At 42.7% G+C, this 22,072-nt stretch overlaps 1 protein-coding gene across 1 annotated transcript; it reads right to left on the bottom strand.

The window, feature by feature from the left end:
• Positions 1-177: 177 nt before the first annotated feature.
• LOC110503503 (calmodulin-1) lies at positions 178-21,120 on the bottom strand. Its single transcript, XM_021581843.3, has 6 exons — positions 20,926-21,120; positions 10,353-10,383; positions 9,771-9,914; positions 3,730-3,836; positions 2,631-2,766; positions 178-2,140 (listed from the first exon to the last, which is right to left on the bottom strand). The coding sequence occupies exons 1-6, from the start codon at positions 20,926-20,928 to the stop codon at positions 2,112-2,114; spliced, it is 450 nt and encodes a 149-aa protein (XP_021437518.1). The 5' UTR covers positions 20,929-21,120; the 3' UTR covers positions 178-2,111.
• Positions 21,121-22,072: the final 952 nt, after the last annotated feature.

Here is a 22,072-nt window from a genome sequence, read left to right as displayed (position 1 = left end):
TCCCATGAGCCACCAAATATAGCTCCTCTTACGGAGGCCAGGGTGACTTCCTCTGACCCAATCGCAAAGGGTGTACACACACCAACTGAACGGAGTTGAAGTTTCTTCCACACTCCAAATAACTAAAATGCTAAAGTTAGCTTCTTTCTTTTTTTAAACACAAAAAGTGACACTCAGTGAAGTTCAGTAAATGTATTTATTCATGGCAAACATTAACATTTCACATCTTTAAATTTGTACACTACCTCCAGAGGTTTAACAGTCCTTAACCATGTGTCTTTTCCAACCTGTAGATCAAAGTTAACCAACCAGTAAAAGCTAGCCAGATTGTTTTAGTCCACAAGTTGTCTTTCACGCAACGATTCAGTACCTCTGCTAGCATTCCTTTCACTCAACCCCAAATAATAAAAAAACGCAACCCCTAATTTCTACCCGTCAAACTGATTTAGTTTTTCAACTCACTGACAAAAAATGTATATTAGTGACCATATACTCTGTTCAGCAGAACAGCAAGCGGAGCACGGATAAAAGATGTGAACACCTTGACGACAACATGAGGATCTAACAAATCCACAGGAGCAAGAGACAAATTAGTTGTTCTAGCAGCAGCAACATTGTCTTTTTTTACAGAACATGTTCAAATTTACAGTTTACACCAAAGTGCAAATAGGTATGTACTGTATATAGCTTATACTGTATATTCATAATATGTTCTAATTTACTAAGTGTTCTTGCCAGGTTGAGGCTTTAGAGTATTATGGCACATTTCAAAACATTTCACAGGTCATTCTATATCAACAATAGGTCATGCAAAGTTTACGATACACTAATATATATTTGGGTGACCAAAATGTGTAATTAATTTATACGTTAACGTTTGATAACATACATTTAAAAAGCATGACATTCATATTTGTATCAGGATATATGAAAGATAGAATATCTTCACAGCAATGCTCTCAAAGTGTGCTACCATAATCAACATTCTGAAACTGTACATCTCGGTACTCCTATGCCATAGGTCAGTGGTGCTGGGAAATTAAAAGCCTTGTTTGAGAACGAAAGACAACAGCCTGCCGAAACAACGGAAAATACAATGAAAACCAACCAATCAACCAGTGCTTTTCTATCAACTCCCCACAACCCCTTAGGAATGGGTGAATTCTCTCCTCAACCGAGCACCAAAGCAACCTTTCCCACTGTAATTCTTGCACCAACTGTTAGCATTTTTACATACATGTGTTTATTACACACAGAGAGTACAAAACATTAGGGACACCTGCTCTTTCCATGATATAGACTGACCAGGTGAAAGCTATGATCCCTTATTGATGCAAGTTGTTAAAGGGGAAGAGACGTTAAAAAAATGATTTTTAAGCCTTGAGACATGGATTGTGTGTGTGCCAAAACAAAACAAAAGTAAGTGCCTTTGAAGGGGGTATGGTAGTAGGTGCCAGGCGCACCAGTTTGAGTGTGTCAAGAACTGCAATACTGCTGAGATTTTCACGCTCCTGTGTGCATCAACCATGGTCCACCACCCAAAGGACATCCAGCAAACTTGACAACTGTGGGAAGCATTGGAGTCAACATGGGCCAGCATCCCTATGGAACGCTTTCGACACCGTAGAGTCCATGCCCGACGAATTGAAGCTGTTCTGAGGGCAAGGGGGGGAACTAAACATTAAGGTGTTCCTAATGTTCTGTACACTCAGGGTATATATATATATGTTAGAAAAACTCTCGAAATAGTAAGCTTCTCTCAATGAGGAAAAGACGGCCATCTCTGGCATGGATTCCTATCCCTCGTCCGTGTTGCCCTTTCCTCAAATTTCTTCGGCATCTGGGAGACTCCCAAGGATCTTACTCTGGAGTAAGGGCCTCATGCCTCGTTAAAGCTTGGTCCATTAACTTCTGTTAGGGATTCATCTGCAGTTACTCTTAAAACAGATACCCTAGAAGTACTTGGATTTGTTTTTTTATTAAATAATTTTGTACATTGAATCATTTGAGTTTTACAGTTTGGCTTGATTATTGTTTTGTTTTCTTAAAGACAGCGTGATCTTAGGAGGACAAGCAATGTAAGAGAGAAATGTGTGAGAGCACAGTCTACTTCACTTGGCTGTCATCATCTGCACAAACTCTGCAAGGCAGAACAAAACAGAGAGAGAAAAAATATGAGAAGAAATCCACAAGAATAAAGGGCATTCTGTTAACAATGATTATGGCACATTAATAAGATTATTGGAACAAAGTAACATGAGGAATCAAGGTCTTCAATACTATTTTGAATTCAATGAGCAGAGCTTGTTATGTATAACTCCTTTTATTGCCTTTACTTTCAGCATCAAAGCAAAGAGAAATAAGGCACAACTGACAGGGGCAACAGTGGAAAGACACAAACTTCAGTGAACTCACAGTAGATCTGAGAGGAGGAGCAGGAAGAGGGAGAGAGGAGGAAAAAGGAGGACGAGGAAGTGGAGGTTTTAAGAAAATCTTTAGCCTTCTGGTTTTCGCAGATCGGAAGGTACCAGAAAAGTCTTGGAAATACGGTGATATTTAGCTTCCACCTATCCGTTTCACTTTATATCTGCAAACGCACGAATGGGAGAGGGGAAGGACGTTGAGCTCACCTTCATAGTTGACCTGTCCGTCTCCGTCAATGTCGGCCTCGCGGATCATCTCGTCCACCTCCTCGTCTGTGAGCTTCTCCCCGAGGTTGGTCATGACGTGGCGCAGCTCTGCCGCACTGATGTAGCCATTCCCATCCTACAGGGAGAACAGGCACATTCAATAGGCAAAGAGAGAAGGCTCTACATACAGTACTTTGTCCAGATCTCATTCTGACAGGTTTAAACAAGGCTTTTCTATCAGAACGATCAGTGACATGTCCATCTTCTGAATAGAGCCCGGGTTTATCTGGTCTGCTGGCACATGAACATGGTCCCTGGCTGCCCCATTTGTGTGACAGCCAGAGATATGTATGGCTCTGGTCCGTCTGCTCACCCAGCCCCAGCCTGATCTCCGGCTCTAGCTCTGCCAACACTCAAGAGCCACAGAGGGAGAGATAATAAACAGAGTAGGGGGATGCTGACAGACTGGTGTCCTAGCAAACTGGCATTGTAGCAGTAACCAAGGCCCTTCAGGACTGTTGCACAAATGTCCAACAAAAACAATGCCTGACACAATCACACCAGTCACATCCGATCCGTCAATGAGGGTGCAAACAACCAACCGCAATACACACTAAATTTAAGTCCACACACACCCAAAATCACATGGCTCTGTTTAAAAAGGGGTTGCATTATTCCAGGCTGCACGGAGCAATATAAGCCCAGGCAATGAGCGCTCCCCATTAGCTTGTGACTCAGATTTCTGCACTGCAATAAGCCCCCATCCTGCATGCCGGTAACGTTATACTCCGCTCCCAACAGACAAAGCCGTCCTCTAAGCTAAACAGTTAAGACATAACGATGACGACAAACACTGGATTACATAACATCAGGATGGCAGAGGCGCAGTAGTCCATCCCACTTTCAACATCACATTCTCAGAACATGAAGGGTTAGTTTTTGTTCAATCATTTGGTGCAATTTTCACAAGTATGTGATACAGTTCCACAATTCTAAGCACAAAAATCTAAAACAGACAATCATAATGGCTCAAAACACTAAGCACATTTCCAATTGACGGAGTACAACAATCAAAGGGGGCGATGTGGGGCATGCGTACCTTATCAAAGACTCTGAAGGCTTCTCTGATCTCCTCCTCGCTGTCTGTGTCCTTCATCTTCCTCGCCATCATTGTCAGGAACTCTGGGAAGTCGATTGTCCCGTTACCTAAGGACGAACAAGACAATCTTCATTTTATGTTTGTGCACACACACACACACACACTTTATTTCATAAGGAGCTGTGTTGAAATTTTTGTCTGTACATTCTGGAATGCGCCCAAAGAGAGATATCATCTTGGCATCTGAGTACACGGGCAGCACCATTGAGGTAATCTCCATTTCTAAGTAATCCATTTTCTTCTTCTTCAATTAAGTCTATGAGTTGGCAAACAAACAAAGGTTGCAAACTACTGCCTAGATGTGTTGTTTGAACAGATATAAAAGCCAAGGTTCCCGATTTACTGCCACCGACAGTTATGGAATGTTTGCTCATGAGTATAATTCATTGGCTGATCCCTCTTGATGGAATCATGTGATCATTCCATAACACATATGGAATTCCCACCCAGTTGACTACTTTAAAAATGGTGGAAGCCCTCAATGGCATCACTATAGTCCCCGGTTTCGAATCCAGGCTGAATCACATCCAGCCGTGATTGGGAGTGCCCATAGGGCGGCGCACAATTGGCCTTGCGTAGTCCAGGTTTTGGCCGGAGTAGGGAGTCATTGTAAATAAGAATTTGTTCTTAACGGACTTGTTGTATAGCACTGTATTACTTATACAACTAATATAAGGACAGGACATGAGTAGAAATTAACGTGTGCATTGCTTAATGTGTTTCAAAGGAAGAACATTCCAAGCATTTCAACGTAGGTAAGCTAGGGGGGGGATACAGGTGCCCTAAAGGGACAAAACTAGAATATCAATACACAAAATATTACTCCCCCCTTTACCTTTGATGACCCATAAGGAAAAAGTAAATATTCACTGTTTTGCCTAGTGTTTTCTTTTTAACATAAGTTCTCTTAATGTAAATAAATGAACTTTTCAGAATAACCTTTTCTAAACTAGGGAAAGAGGGTAGACAGCCTCAGTCCCCAGACTTAACCCGGGGGTGTATTCTGCCCCAATGTCTGAGGTTAGTCTGAACTAAATAGTCAACCTGTCAGAGGGTCGTCTTTCTCTTGCAGGGTAATGACGACTTACAGGTGAGTCTACAGTCACATTATCTCTGAGTCTGAGTGGTGATGGTGTATGCCCAGACTGGGGTGCAACAGTACCCTGCGTATGCACTCTGGAGACTGGAGCACTTTCCACATTTGTAGGTTGCTGCAGTGGATGTTCAGGTGATGGCTCGTAGTCATGGTAGGTCTCCAGTAGCTGATCCTGGTTTGTCGCTTGACATGAGTCATCTCTGAGGGTGGTTCCTGGCAACAGTTGATCCACGTGTCTCCTCCAGATGATGTTTTCCGGTGTGTGAACGGTGTAGTACACAGGCCCTGTTTGTGCTACCACTGTGGCTGGTATCCACTTTGGACCTTTGCAGTAGTTCCGAGCAAGAACTCGCTCTCCAGCTATGAAGCTTCTGTCTTTCGCTTTGCTCCGTCTCTCCACCTGTGCTCGCTGTTGTGTCTGTACAACCCGTTTCGTCTTTGGAGGTCGAGTCGCGTGCAAGCTGTCTTTTCATCATGGCTGACGCAGGTGCCACTGATTGTAGCGTGGGGAGAGTTTCTGTAGGTTAACAGGAAGGTGTTTAGACGCCTATTGAGGGAGCCGTTCCCTTGCGATGATTTTAAAGCTTGCTTCATCGTTTGGACAAACCTTTCAGCAGGGTGATACGGCGCTGACTTGATGTGTTAAATTTAATTTGCTTCCATGAATGACCAGAACTCTTCAGACACCAGTTGGGGGCCATTATCACTAACGAGTTGCGTTGGCAAGCCGAAGCGACTGAAGATTGACCGTAGCTCTTTGATGGTTCTCTCTGCTGAGGTGCTCTTCATCCCTGTGACCTCAGGCCATTTGCTGTGTGCGTCAACTACGACTAAGAACATACGATCCTCCAGTGGGCCTGCATAGTCTATGTGGACTCGCTGCAAAGGCTCCTCTGGGAAGTCCCATGAATGTAGTGGCGCTAGCTGAGGCATGTTCATCTTTTGACGTGCAGAACATGACTTGACCTGGTCTTCGATAGCTGCGTACAGACCTGGCCACCAAAAGTAGCTGCGTGCAATCTCCTTCATTCACACCATGCCACAGTGCCCTGAATGGAGTTCTTCAAGCACCTGCCTTCTCAGTGGTAGCGGTATGACTCGAAAACCCCATAGCAAGCATCCAAACTGAACGGTGAGCTCGTTTCTCCTCACTAAGTAAGGTTGTAGGCTGTCCGACATCTCTACTTCTTTTCCACGAGTTACAATGTCCACAACCTCAGACATCACTGGATCAGTGTGGGCGAAGCTTTTCACTTGGACAGATGTAACTGGAGAGTTTGTCACTTCCTTGGGTGTAGAAGATTTCAGCCTGGGAGTGCTCAGTGTGTGCGACATGTAAGGGAAGTCTTGAGGCCGTCTGCATTGTAGTGCTGCTCAGAACTTCTGTACTTGATATCGTACTGGTGAGCAAAATCGTACTGGCAACAAAATGCCAGTGTGGGGACCAAAGATGGAGGTGAGGGGTCTATGGTCCGTCAGCAGTGTGAATCGTCGGCCAAACAGAAACTGATGAAATTTCTGTTCTAACCCTAACTCCAAACACAATGGCGAGTGCTTCACGCTCTTTGCATAATTGCTCTCGGCTTTACTTAAGGTCTGTTATGCGAAAGCAATTGGCCTTTCTTCACCTGATGGCATGATGTGAGAGACAACTGCACCAACGCCATAAGGCGATGCACCACATGCCAACTGTAATGGCAAGTTGGAGTTGAAGTGGGTTAGGGCCTCTGAGCTAAGGCTGTTTTCACTTTCTTGAAGGCCTCCGCGCATCTGTCTGTCCACTTCCACTGTTTGGTTTTGTTCGAAAGTTCATGCAGTGGCTTTAACATGTTAGCTAGGTTTGGCACACACTTTGCGTAGTATGTCAGTAGTCCTAAGAATGATCTCAGCTGACTCACGTTCTGTGGGGATGGAGCTTCCGCAACGGCCTTCACCTTCGATGGCGCCTTGTGGAGCCCCGAACTGTCGATAACGTGGCCCAGGTACTCAACAGAAGGCCGGAAAAACTTGCAGGTGTCCTTCTGGACCCTCAGACCGTACGCCTCCAATCTCTGTAGTGTAGCGTTCAGGTTTCTCAGGTGCTCCTGCTCGTCTTTGCCGGTCATGAGTAGATCATTGAGGTAACATTGGACCCCAGTGAGCCCGCTCAGTATCTGGTCCATAGCTCACTGAAACAAGGCCGGAGCTGAGGTGATTCCAAAAGGAAGCCTCCGGTACCTGTACAGTCCTTTGTGAGTCACTATGGTCAACAGTTCTTGTGACTCTTGGTCCACATCCATCTGTAGATGTAGACTTATGTCAGGCCTATCTTAAATAATTTTTGTCCTCCAGCTAAACCAGAAAATAAGTTGTCAATGAGGGGTAGTGGATATTTTTCAGCAGTCAAGACTGGGTTAATGGTGACTTTGAAATCACCACAGAGTCAGTCTGAGTGATCCATCTTTTTTCATGACTGGAACAATGGGTGTAGCCCGTTCACTAACATTCCCTGGATCCAATACTCCACTCTCGACTAGTCTGTTTAACTCAATTTCAACATCTGGTTTTCTGGCGTATGGGACAGGTCTAGCTTTGAAGCCTTTAGTTTGCTGTCTGGTTTCACGGTCAGTTTAACTGTTATGTCCTTCATACTGCCAAGTTCTCCTTTGAACACATCCGCGTGTTTCCTCAATATCCCTTGTAGGTTTGTGTCCTCTTTTGCAACCATGTGAATTTCCTGCCAGTTGAATTTGATCTTTTCCAGCCATGTGCTTCCAAGCAATGCTGGATGGTTGCCTTTCACAATGTAGAGTGGTAGCTTTACCTTCTGTTTGTTGTGCTCCACTGTAACAATCACGCTTCCTCTCACTGGAACAATCTCACCAGTGTGTGTTTTCAGCGTCCTCTTTGTGGGCTGTAGTGTGAGGGGATGTAGTTTCTCCTTGTATACAGCCTCAGACAGCAAAGATATGGCTGCTCCAGTGTCCACTTGCACCCGTACTGCGTTTCCATCCAGTAGCGGTGTCACCCAGTAGCCGTATCCATTGTCTGAAATGGACATAACATGCAAAGATTCTCCCCCTTCATTTTATGCACTTTCTTTTTGAACTTCCTGAAGTCGCTTTTCCTTTGTTCAGTACTTTTGTTTGATTGTGTCTTTTTGTTTTTCTCTGCACGTTCAATGTGACCCATTTTTCCACAACTTCTGCAGTCTAAGTCTTTGCACCAACACTCCTCTGCTTGGTGATCTGGCTTCCCACCTCCTGCCTTGTTTTTTAACCACGTAGACACCTTATGCACTTTAGTCGAAGCACTTAGCTGTTGTGCGTCTTTATTTGCCATTTCCATTGACGTACTCACTTCTATTGCTCTCTGCAATGTTAAGTCACTCTCAGTCAAAAAGGCGTTTCTGGATTGCCTCGTTGCGCATGCCACACACTAACCTATCACGTATAGTGTCACTCGTTGATCTCCCAAATTTACAGTGTTCAGATAAGTTGTTTCAATACAGCCACAAACTGTGAGATTGATTCCCTCTCATCTTGATTTCTCTTATGAAACCAGAATCGCTCTGCGATTTTCAGTGGTTTGGGAGAATAATGTCCTTTTAAGGTAGCCACAATTTCATATGATTTATTACCTTGTTTTTCAGGCATTATTAGACTGTGCAGTAGATTGAATGTTTTTCCTCCCATAACATTCAAAAATGTTGGCACAACGACTTCTGCTTTAATTCCATTTGCCAACACAAAGAACTCCAACGTTCTGTGTAAGAACTCCATTGTTCCACAGATTCAAATGTTCCTATATTTCCAATCAATGCAGACATTTTCGGTTTATTTTTCTTTCTCACACTTTTCAGATGGTCCCAGACCCCTTTTCTTTCTTTTAACTCACGCCGACTTCACTTTCTCCCGCAGCAAAACTCTTCATACCCCTCGAGGCTCTCGTTGCCGTGACATCAAAAGCTTGCTAGCATCACTCGACTGGCTAGCTCCGTGTTTTGTTTGCATCTTTCTACGGCAAATTTTTTTTAACTCAGACTTTCTGCCAAATATGAGCACAAACGTGAGAACGTTTCTTCCTCGTCGCCAGTTGTTGTATAGCACACTGTATTACTTATACAACTAACAGGACAACAGGACATGAGACGGGAGTAGAAATTAACGTGGGCATTGTTAAATCCATTTCACAGGAAGAACATTCCAAGCACTTCAACGTAGGTAAGCAAGGGGGGGGGGGGGGGGGGGGTTTACAGGTGCCCTATAGGGACAAAACTAGAATATAAATACACAACTTGTCTAGTTAAAAAAAAATGTTTAAAAAAAACATTACCTTTATTTATGAGAATCATCATCAGCTAACATCACTTTTTGTGAATTTGGAAGCATTTATGTAATCAAAAACAAGCACATACAGGCTTCAATTTCTACTGTCATGTTAACTGACTGATGAAAATGTATAAGATCCCCTAAGCCTGTGTTGACCTTATTATGTGCATTTATCCCAAAACCCCATTCATTTCCACCATAAGAATGTCTGAGCGAACCAAAAAAGGTAAGTCATTTCTAGTTTTAGGACTACAAGCTGGCGAGCTCTATGTCCATGCCAAAAACGGGTTTTATCCATCTAGAGTCCTCCAACTCTATGGGTGAGCCTCTGTTGTGGTTGGAAACGATGGATGGTTGAAATGTGATCCACCATGAAACCAGAGCCATGGTGCCATCCAGGTCGGACAGCAGGTAGCCTAGCGGTTAAGGGCCAGTAATTATGCAGTGTGTGTGTCACCATTCATCCACTATGTGAAAGGGGTTAGGTTTCCTTGTTAGGTTCTGACCATACTTGTGCATGCGTGTCAGCACGTCAGTGTGTGTGTGTGTCATTGTACACATCTCTCTAATCTTACCATCGGCGTCCACCTCGTTGATCATGTCCTGTAGCTCTGCCTCAGTAGGGTTTTGTCCCAGAGAGCGCATGACAGTGCCCAGCTCCTTGGTGGTGATGGTGCCATCGCCGTCCTTGTCGAACAGTGAGAAGGCCTCCTTGAACTCTGAATAAGCAAACAGGGAACAGTGTTGGATTGGTGGAAATGCCTATATTGTCTACGTCAATAGTCTACATGGTTTTTCTATCCTTGTCTCCATTCCTTCATCTGCACTGATGTGAGAGAACTCGACAGCTAAGGGCAAATTCCCAGGATGCGGTCAACATACTGATTTCACCCAATTTTTAGATCTGTGCAGATGAAGAAAAAAGAGAGAAAAAAAACACCTCTTACTAAGAATGGTAGGTACAAGATTAGCAGCAGCAGTACAAACTAACAGGCAGAGTAGCCTAAATGTTGGCTACTACCATGAGGATCCATGACTAAGCACCCACACTATCTGGCCAACCGACATGAACTCAAATCACTTTGACTAACTGGGATTGGATTGAAGAGCTTTGAAAGGACAGAACCTCACTGTTCGGGGTTAGGGATTGTACTCACCAGCAATCTGCTCCTCAGTCAGTTGGTCAGCCTGTGAAGACGAGAGGAAGCAAGAGTGAGAGTTGTCCACGGCCCCAAACATATTATAGCCTGAGGTAAATTAAGCCACAATCACCTAATGGCTGCTCTTTTACTCCTGTGTGTAACCATACCTGCCCCACTGGATTCGCATGAGACCAGATGAGATGAGTGATACTTTCACCCCTATAACCTCAGTGCTCACATGTTTACATGCACACCATTATACCATTATTATTCGGGATACTCAAGTATTGTTTTTGAGTTGACGCATACAGTACCATAAAAGTCTGGACACAGACTCAAGAGCTTCTTTATTTTTACTATTTTCTACAGTAGAATAATTCTCTCAACCAGCTGCACCTGGAATGCTTTTCCAATAGTCTTGAAGGAGTTCCCACATATGCTGAGGACTTGTTGGCTGATTTTTCTTCACGCCGCAGTCCAACTCATCCCAAACCATCTCAAGTGGGTTGATGCCGGGTGATTTTGAGGCCAGGTCATCTGATGCAGCACTCCATAACTCTCCTTGGTCAAATAGCCCTTGCACAGCCTGGAGGTTGGGTCATTGTCCTGTTGAAAAACAAAATGATGGGACTAAGCGCAAACCAGATGGGATGGCATATCGCTGCAGATGCTGTTGAGCCATGCTGGTTAATTGTGCCTTGAATTCTAAATATATCCCAACAGTGTCACCAGCAAAGCACACCCACACCTCCATGCTTCACGGTGGGCACCACACACGCGGAGATCATTCGTTTACCTACTCTGCATCTCAAAAGGACTCAAATTTGGATAGATTCCCACCGGTCTAAATGTTCATTGCTCGGGTTTCTTAGCTCAAGCATGTCTCTTCTTATTGGTGTCCTTTAGTAGTGGTTTATTTGCAGCAATTCGACCATGAAGGCCTGATTCCCACAGTCTCCTCTGAACTGTTGAGATGTGTGTTACTTGAACTCTGAAGCATTTATTTGGTCTGCAATTTCTGAGGCTGGTAACTAATGAACTTATCCTCTGCAGCAGAGGTAACTCTGGGTATTCCTTTCCTGTGGTGGTCCTCATGAGAGCCAGGATCATCATAGCGCTAGGTTTTTGTGACTACTCTTGAAAAACATTTCAATGTTTGAAATTTGCCAGATTGACTGACCATGTCTTAAAGTAATGTATTGTCGTTTCTCTTTGCACATTTGAGCTGTTCTTGCCATAATATGGACTTGTTTTTTTACCAAAAAGAGCTATATACTGTATACCAGTAGATAGCCCTATACCTTGGTCACAACACAACTGATTGGCTCAAACACATTAAGGAAAGAAATTCCACAAATTAACTTTTAACAAGGCACACCTGTTAATTGAAATGCATTCCAGGTGACTCATGAAGCTGGTTGAGAGAATGCCAAGCATGTGCAAAGCTGTCATCAAGGCAAAGGGTGGCTACTTTGAAGAATCTCAAATATGTTGATTTGTTACACTTTTTTGGTTAGTACATGATTCCATGTGTTATTTCATAGTTTTGATGTCTTTACAAAAACGTTTACATTGTAGAATAATAGTGAAAAGAATGAGAAACCCTGGAACGAGTAGGTTTGTCCAAACTTTTGGCTGGTACTGTATGAACATATCCGGTCCTGGTTGAGAAATATGCCGATATTAAGACAGGATACTGTGGCATGTAAAACATCTTATGCCGTTTACGGTTGTTTTCCGTGGTTTGCGCAGGCTCAGTTCCAAATATCATGGGTGTTGAGTGATGTTTTCATCTGTCAAACAAATCACTTCAAAAAAGTAGGCTCCCCACAGTTAGATCCACCATAATTCATTTTGCTGATATTCCGCACTTTCACCCCTAAGTTTCTGCTTATAATTTGACATTTGGCAGGCCATTTGTTTGTCAACTGTAGTTAGGCTGTGACAGAAGAGAAGCTGCATGTATCTAGACTAAACACAGTAGAGCTCACCAGAATAATGTCTTAACTAGATTACTAATGCCTCCATTCTATGTAACACCAATAAAGTTGTCTGTTTTGTTTAGGGACCGGGGGGGGGGGGGGGGGGGTGGCGCAATGACTCCAAAACAGTGTAACGATTGGTCCTGTGCAAAATGTAATCAGTTTGATCGATTCTAAGGAAATGAAAAGTTGAGAAAACAATGAATGTCTTCAGTTGCATATTTTATGTGGTTGAAATACTGTGTGCTTGCATACGTGTCAAAGATAACATGTCTCAAGAGATGCTGAAAGAAAGAAAAACAATTTCTCCACTCCTGTTCGAGTCAAAATTAACATTTATTGTATAGATTTTACTGCAAGAAATGCATAATTTTGCAGGAGTTAATTTAAGGACTGGCCCCTTTTTTTCAATTTTCACCTAAAATGACATACCCAAATCTAACTGCCTGTAGCTCAGGCCCTAAAGCAAGGATATGCATATTATTGGTACCATTTGAAAGGAAACCCTTTGAAGTTTGTGGAAATGGGAAAGGAATGTTGGAGAATAACACACAATAGATCTGGTAAAAGATAATACAATCATCTTTGTAATGCAAGAGAAAGGCCATCATGTATTATTCCAGCCCAGGTGCAATTTAGATTTTGGCCACTAGAAGCAGTAGTATATGTGCAACGTTTTAAGTATTAACTTCGGGATTGGTGGGTCCCCTGCGGGACAGTTGAGCAAACATAGGCTAATGCGACTAGCATGAGGTTGTAAGTAACAAGAACATTTCCCAGGATATTACAGTGAAATAATGTTATTGTTTGAGGAGAGTGCACAGTTGTTCTTAATAAACAAATTGGGCACATTTGGGCAGTCTTGATGCAACATTTTGAACAGAAATACAATGGTTCATTTGATCAGTTTAATACATTGCATTCAGAAAGTATTCAGACCCCTTGACCTTTTCCACATTTTGTTACAGCCTTAGTCTCAAAATAATTAAATTGCTTCCCCCTTCTGCATCAATGTACACACAATACCCCATGACCAAGCAAAAACAGGTTTAGACATTTTTGCACGACAGGTTGCCTAGTGGATAGAGCATCGGACTAGTAACCGAAAGGTTGCAAGATCGAATCCCCGAGCTGACAAGGTAAAAATATGTCGTTCCGCCCCTGAACAAGGCAGTTAACCCCTGTTCCTAGGCCGTCATTGAAAATAAGAATTTGTTAACTGATTTGCCTAGTTAAGGTAAAAAATAAAAATAAACCTGAAATGACATTTACATAAGTATTCAGACCCTTTACTCAGTACTTTGTTGAAGCACCTTTGGCAGTGATTACAGCGAGTAGTCTTGGGGATAACGCTACAAGCTTGGCACACCTGTCTTTGGGGAGTTTTTCCTCCTCCTCTGCAGACCCACTCAAGCGCAGTCAGGTTGGGTGGGGAGCTTCAGAGATGTTCGATCGGGTTCAAGTCCGGGCTCGGGTCTGGCTGGGCCACTCAAGGACATTGAGATTTGTCCCAAAGCCACTCCTGAGTTGTCTTGGCTGTTTGCTTAGCGTCATTGTCTTGTTGGAAGGTGAACCTTCGCACCAGCCTGAGGGCTCTGGAGCAGGTTGTCATCAAGGATCTCGCAATACTATGCTCCGTTCATCTTTCCTTCGATCCTGACCAGTCTCCCAGTCCCTGCCGCTGAAAAACATCCCCACAGCATGATGCTGCCACCACCATGCTTTACCTTAGGGATGGTTCCAGGTATCCTCCAGATGTGACACTTGGCATTCAGGCCAAAGAGTCCAATCTTGGTTTCATCAGACCAGAGAATCTTGTTTCTCAATTCCAAGTGTGCTGTCATGTGCCTTTTACTGAGGAAAGGCTTCCGTCTGGTCACTCTACCATAAAGATCTGATTGGTGGAGTGCTGCAGAGATGGGAGAAACTTCCAGAAGGGCAACCATCTCCACAGAGCAACTCTGGAGCTCTGTCAGAGTGACCATCGGGTTCTCTGTCACCTCCCTGACAAAAGCCTTTCTCCCCCAATTACTCAGTTTGGCCGGGCGGGCAACTCTAGGAAGAATTGAGTTTGAATACACATACGAACCGCAGTATTTGTGAATTGAGTATATATATCATGTTTATTGGTCATAGTATGCGTCCTGTATGTCGTACTAAATTCGCCAAAATACGAAGTATACATGAAGTGTACACTATTTCTGTGCTTTTAAGGACCATAATGCAATTAATCAGAAAATGGGCATGGCTTCACAACATTTTCAGATTTGAAGAAAAATGGCAGAAAATATTAGGGCTGTTCGATAAATCAATAATTAGAGGTAAATTCTTCCCTCAATAACGATATAAAAACATTTAGATTAATTTTCGATAATGTCGATATAGAATAACTAGGAGCAACAGGAACGTGCGGAGAAGTGACAATATGCACGTGGAGAGGTATAGCCCACTAAAAAAAACACTTAGCACCTCGAGTTATGGAGTAGCCACTATTAACCACCAAAAATGAGTGATGTAGGCAAAAACAGTGGCAGTGATAGCCATGGAGAAGGAGCAGCTTCCAACAAATAAATGATTGATAAGGGTTAAACTGTTTCAGTAATTTGGAAGTGGTTTGGCTTTTTGAAGTCCGACAAATGTTCAGTGCAAATTGTGCCGTAGACAGGTGGCAACGAAGTCTGGTAGTACAACAAAACCTTTTTCAACATCTGAAGCAAAATCACTCTTTGGAACATGCAGGAAGTTTGAGTTTGCGTCACGGTATTGATAAACGCCCCTCAAGCATCAGCCAATCTTGGGATGTTTGCTCAAAGCAGTCAACACTGACAGCATTTATGCCCTACAAGCAAACATCAAAAAGACATCACAAATGCTATTATGCATTGCATTGCTAAGGACATGCTACCAATTAACAGTCAAAAGGAAGGTTTCAAGAGACTTATCAATTTAATTGACCCCAGGTACGTGCTCCCTGGCCGCAAACATGGAACAATTTTCCTTCAAGTATAATTTTGTTTGCTCAAATATATACATTTTTAAATGTAACCTTTAACTAGGCAAGTCATGTTAAGAACAACTTATTTACAATGACGGCCTATCAGGGAACAGTGGGTTAACTCCTTTGTTCAGGGGTAGAACAACAGATGTTTACCTTGTCAGCTCAGGGATTCGATATAGCAACCTTTTAGTTACTGCCCCATCGCTCTAACCACGGTTTGTTCAGGCATTCTTGAGTTTGAAGCAGATATGCACCTTTTAAACAATTTGATTAGTATCGTGATAATTATCTTTATCGATGGGGGCAAAAAAAGTGATAATTTATTTGCCCTAGAAATTATGCAGTCGAAATCTAACGAGAGAAGGCACAAATGAATTGCTTTAACTAATTATGACAAATGTTCTGAAAATGTGGAGCAATGTAATAAAGGAATGATTTAAAATTAGTTATGTTGGTTGACAATTTGTTAGTTACGCTAGCCGTACGAACCGCAAAGCATTACAGCAGTATGTTAGCTAGTTACCTAACGTTAGTTGGTTACTAATACCTCGAACTTGCCAAGCAGTATATTAACTAACTACGCAACGTTTGACTTGATTATTCACATCATTCTTAGCTAAGTGGTATTGTCATTGTGCATGTCAATGGACATTGTTAATTCTGGCCATCTACTCCGATTTTAGAGCACTCTTGAACAGAGTAACTGCTAAATTTACGAACGCTCAACACGTTGAATATGGCCAGTGTCAGTAAATGTCAGCAAAAAAAATAATAATTACATTTTTGCCAGAAGCACAGTTAGTCACTAACGCTCTGTATAACCAGCTCTGCTAGGGTGAGTAAAATAGTCAGAGTAAAGTGTTCTCATTTGTGTCTGGAAGTAGATCGCTTGGGTGATTGACTGCTGTTGAACCTTTCGGCCAGTGTGCGCTCTGAATGCTCCAAGAGTGAAACACGAACAGACAAAATGACATCGCTCTGGATTTATGAACACCCAGAGCGCACTCTGGCACTCCAGACTGAATTTACGAACACACCCGAAATCGTAAAATGTCTAGCTAACAAGCTAGCAAGATGTTGAATTGCAACAGCATCAACTTCCAGTAGACAGACAAAGCTCTAGAACGCTCAACTGAAATGCTACGGTTTACAGTATACTAAAATGAACTAATAGTATGTAGTATATACTCATTAAGTATGTAGTATGGGTATTTGAACACAGCTTTGGTGGTTCCAAACTCCTTTCATTTTTTGGTACCCTTCCCCAGATCTGTGCCTCGACACAATCCTGTCTCGGAGCTCTACGGACAATTCCTTTGACCTCATGGCTTGGTTTTTGCTCTTACATGCACTGTCAACTGTGGGATGTTTTATAAAGAGAGGTGTGTGCCTTTCCAAATCAAGTCTAATCAATTGAATTTACCACAGGTGGACTCCAATCAAGTTGTAGAAACATCTCAAGGATGATCAATGGAAACAGGATGCACCTGAGCTGAATTTTGAGTCTCATAGCAAAAGGGTCTGAATACTTACACAACCGTTCAAAAGTTTGGGGTCACTTAAATGTCCTTGTTTTCCATGAAAACATATATGAAATATAGCCAAGACGTTGACATGGTTAAAAATAATGATTTTTTAATTGAAATAGTAATTGTGTCCTTCAAACTTTGCTTTCGTCAAAGATTCCTCCATGTGCAGCAACTACAGCCTTGCAGACCTTTGACATTCTAATTGTCAATTTTTTGAGGTAATCTGAAGAGATTTCACCCCATGCTTCCTGAAGCACCTTCCACAAGTTGGATTGGCTTGATGGTCACTTCTTACGGTCAAGGGTTGAGATCCAGTGACTGTGCTGGCCACTCCATTATAGACAGAATACCAGCTGACTGCTTCCTCCCTAAATAATTATTGCATAGTTTGGAGCTGTGCTTTGGGTCATTGTCCTGTTGTAGGAGGAAATTAGCGCCAATTAAGTACCGTCCACAGGGTATTGCATGGCGTTGCAAAATGGAGTGATGGGGATCTTGAAGAAGGAAGGCTTTAACCCTGTACAAATCTCCCACTTTACCAACACTAAAGCACCCCCAGACCATCACATTGCCTCGACCATGCTTGACAGATGGCGTCAAGCACTCCTCCAGCATCTTTTCTGCATCTCACAAATGTTCTTCTTTGTGATCCAAACACCTCAAACGTTGATTTGTCTGTCCATAACACTTTACTATCTTCCTCTGTCCAGTGTCTGTTCTTTTGCCTGTCTTAATCTTTTCTTTTTATTGGCCAGTCTGAAATATGGCTTTTCTTTCTAACTCTGCCTAGAAGGCCAGCATCCCGGAGTCAACTCTGCACTGTTGACATTGAGACTGGTGTTTTGCAGGTAGTATTTAATGAAGCTTCCAGTTGAGAACTTGTGAGGCGTCGGTTTCTCAAATTAGACACTCAAATGTACTTGTCCTCTTGCTCAGCTGTGCACCGGGGCCTCCCACTCCTCTTTCTATTCTGGTTAGGGCCAGTTTGCGCTGTTCTGTGAAGGGAGTAGTACACAGCGTTGTACGAGATCTTCAGTTTCTTGGTAACTTCTCACATGGAATAGCCTTCATTTCTCAGAACAAGAATAAACTGACGAGTTTCAGAAGAAAGGTCTTTGTTTCTGGCCATTTTGAGCCTGTAGTTGAACCCACAAATGCTGATGCTCCAGATACTCAACTAGTCTAAAGAAGGCCAGTTGTATTGCTTCTTTTAATCAGACAAATAGTTTTCAGCTGTGCTAACAATTGCAAAATGGTTTTCTAATGATCAATTAGCCTTTGAAAACGATAAACTTGGATTAGCTAACACAATGTGCCAGTGGAACACAGGAGTGATGGTTGCTGATAATGGGCCTCTGTACACCCATCAAACAAAAAAATAATAATCTCATCATTTCCAGCTATAAGTCATTTACAACATTAACAATGTCTACACTTTATTTCTGATCAATTTTATGTCATTTTAACAAAAAAAAATGGTTCTCTTTCAAAACAAGGACATTTCTAAGTGACCCAAACTTTTGAACGGTAGTCTATGTAAATAAGCTAGTTCTGTTTTTTATTTTCAATACATTTGCAAAAATTTCTAAAAACCTGTTTTCGCCTTGTCATTAAGGAGTATTGTGTGTAGATTGATGGGAAACAATTAATTCAATCCATTTTAGAATAAGGCTGTAACGTAACAAAATGTGGAAAAAGTCAAGGGTCTGAATACTTCCCGAATGCACTTTATTATATTAAGCTAGACGTGAGAAGTTATAGGCCTACAATCCGTGTCCATATTTCTGAACAGCTTATCCCAAATAAGACCTTAAGCAGGATATGAGCTACTATCCGGAATACTGTGCGTATGTAAACATGGTCACTAATTTCAGGCCAGTTAGCGGTTTCCTGCCAATTAGACCTGTATCTAGTACATGACATTTCAAATCAAATCCAGGTCTATTAGACTCATACACAGATTTGCAGGTGCGTGGAAATGCTTGTGTTCCTAGCTACAACGGTGCAGTAATACCTAGCAAAAATAAATACACACATAATCCATTAAAATAAAGAAATATCAGAACGAGCGAAGTCGGAGACCATCAGTTGAGGACGAGGTCTTATCAGGCCTGAGTCAGTCAACCAGCACATTTCAGGCTGAGGAAGTGTGATGAGGGTTGGGTATAAATACACCTCAGTACGCCTGCTATAATTAGAGCGGCACGAACAGGGTCGCCAATGTAGCACACTGACTATTACCACCTATGTTGCTTTTTGTGGGTCTTCGTCATCATACATATATAATTTATTGCTTGAGTGAAAGTGTGCATACCAGTGAAAGTGTGCGCGACCCCCCCCCCCCCCCAAAATACAGTTTAGTGTGCACCTAGCCGACAGAAAGGGGCACAAAGTGTTTCCTCCGACACATTGGTGCTTCTGGACTACGGGTTAAGCGAGCAGTGTGTCAAGAAGCAGTGGGGCTTGGCAGGGACGCGTTTCAGAGAACGCATGGCTCTCGACCGTTGCCTCTCCCGAGTCCGTAGGGGAGTTGCAGCAATAAGATAAGACCAACTGCCAATTGGATATCACGAAAAGGGGGAAAAAAAAAAAATAATCATATGATTCTGTGTTTTGTACATGTTCATTACAGTTAAAGAATTTAGCCTAGGACACATGCTTTGCTCTATCTCAGTGAGTCATCAGGATGAGAAGGGGGAGGAAAGGGCAGCAAGCAGACTGCAGCGCATTCTATCCACGCAGAGGGTGGAGGAATCAAGTAGTGGTTGAGGAGCATTTACAAGGCCTTGTCAAACACCAAATGGCTCAGGAAAACAGTGTTGCATGAGCAGTATTGAGATCCCATGTAACGTTACTATACTGTGCGATTATGTACAGTCCTGGTTAAAGGCTGTTCATTCCATACTCACTGTGGTGGTAAAGTGGTGCTGCCTCATTTTTGGGGGCAGATGGCAAGATATTCAGATTTGCAATTGTGTCTTATCCTTTGGTGCAAAACAAACCCACCATGAATAATAGATTTAGCTCCAAGGCCTTACTTTCGTTCCACAAAACAGCAATTATGAGGGATAAAGCAGAGCATAGGAGGACAAGCCTTCGTTTGTCACAAGGTCTTTTAGAGAGTCTTTCCCATTTTTGCAGAAGCATGCACTGCGGATCCCGTGTCAGTATACTGCACCAACCATGTGGTTCAATGCAGAGGGGAGGAATGCTGGTGGTAGAGGGGCGAGAAAGGAGGGGTGGCAACGAAGATCATTCACGAACAGCAGACTGCGGATCAACGTGGTGGTGCAATACGCAACACCATGACGAAAGACTCAACAAATCGATGCACAACAAGTATTACTAGCTATATCATATTGCCAGTTAGCTATGTATTTGGAAACATGACAACACAGGTTCGCTTGTTGCGCACAAGCTATCAGCTTGCCTTGGGACAGTACAATCTCGGCATTGTTCATTGCAAAATACAAATGAACTGGCTCATGCCTACATAGCTAACGTTGAATGAAAACAATTATTTAGATGGCTAGCTAAGCAGCCAACTAATACTACCGATTAAGTTCATTCAATTAGCAGTGTGTTTGGGTTTTATTACATCAAACAGCGCTATGCTTCTGCCTTAACCACCACGCCCACTCACCATTAGTACCCCCAACCCCGATAAGCGAAACCAACGACCTTAACTAGCTAACAGTATGTTAAATTAACCATGACTAACGTTAATCAGATAGTCATGCCTCATACGTTTTGCCTTGGCAAGGAATACGTGACCACAATCAAGCATGTTCTTATTGTCTGTCATAACTCCGTATGAGCTTGGCCAACTGCAAGTTATTGCATTCCAACGTCAAGCCAACAACCCGGTCAGGTGGTGATATCAACAGTTGAGCTGCCAGACCGACAAAACTTTTTTCAGTCACACCTTATTTAGCTAGCTAGTTTACGGATAGAGAGCTCGTTATAACTATAGGCGTTGCTCGAACCCAATACGAATGCATGTTAGCGAGATAGCTTGGCTTTGTCTGTGGGTTGAATGAGTGCAGCAAGCTAGCTAGCAAAACGGTGGCTATACTCACCATTTTATTACGTCAGGTCTTCGCACTTCGACAATTTCAATGACTAAATAGTCAACGTCCCCCTCGTGGCTGGCAAACCAACTGTGTCCAACGTATGTATCGTTGTTTAGTGTTGAAAAACAATTCGCTAGAGGTATTCAGTCCCTTCTCCGCGAAGTTGCCCGGAAACACTAGAGACCGCGTCACTGCCGATGTGGCCTCATTTGCACTATATCGCTCCGCGAAGTGACATCTTTCTTCACCCCCCCCCCCCTCCGACGAACCTGCCAATCTTAAAACTGCACACCACAAATGCGTCAGAATATAATAATCTATTCGCTTTATATTGACCACTGCACTTACTGAAATTGCCTAGCACCGTCCCCTGTTACTCATCAAACAACAGTCATTGTACTACTTGCACGAATCGCGCAGAGATACTGCAGGATTCTGTTTGATGAGAAGCAGACGCGCCCATTATTTCAGTCTATCGAAGCGGTGAACATACAATATTTGAAATGGATATACATCGTCAATTTGATAGCTCTTATTTTTGATCAATTATGACCACAGTGGTGTAATGAGATGAGCTTCAACTAAACCAATGTAACGCAGATCCTTATTGGCCCAGAGAAACGGTTAGAAAAGTACCCGGTTTTGTAATTGGCTGGTTGTAAACTGCATTGCGCCAAATTGGATGTATGCATTGCAAGACTAATGAGTTTATAATTTTATGTTGTATAAATCGTTCGCTTTGCGCTATTACAGGTTTTGAATATGCTGATTTCAGATATGACTAATTGGTCAAAATGTAAACCGTTGCAGTAGTCTAGTCTAGTAGTATGACATCGTGTGTAGGCCTATATGACAAGGACAAAAACCCTCCCACCCTGAAGATTTGATGTTTATTATTATTTATTTTTTACATCAATACTAATGGCATTTAAATGGAACCATGCGATGGGTCTATAATAACTGCTCCTGTGTGTACAAAAAGTAGAGATATATCAATAATTCTTAATTGCGTTTGTGTGCTTTATTGCAATATTCAGTCAGACCTAACACTTTTGTTTGTGGATCTGTATCATAGTCATCGACATAACAGACCCTGGGCGAGTTATTGAGAGGCAAAGAGGAGGAAATATCAGAGGGAATTTGCTGGAGTGTT

Source organism: Oncorhynchus mykiss, chromosome 24 (genome assembly GCF_057628025.1).
Source record: "Oncorhynchus mykiss isolate SJ-2025 chromosome 24, ASM5762802v1, whole genome shotgun sequence".
Taxonomy (NCBI): domain Eukaryota; kingdom Metazoa; phylum Chordata; class Actinopteri; order Salmoniformes; family Salmonidae; genus Oncorhynchus; species Oncorhynchus mykiss.
The sequence above is the reverse complement of the archived record's forward strand: the minus strand, read 5'-3'. Positions and strand labels throughout refer to the sequence as shown.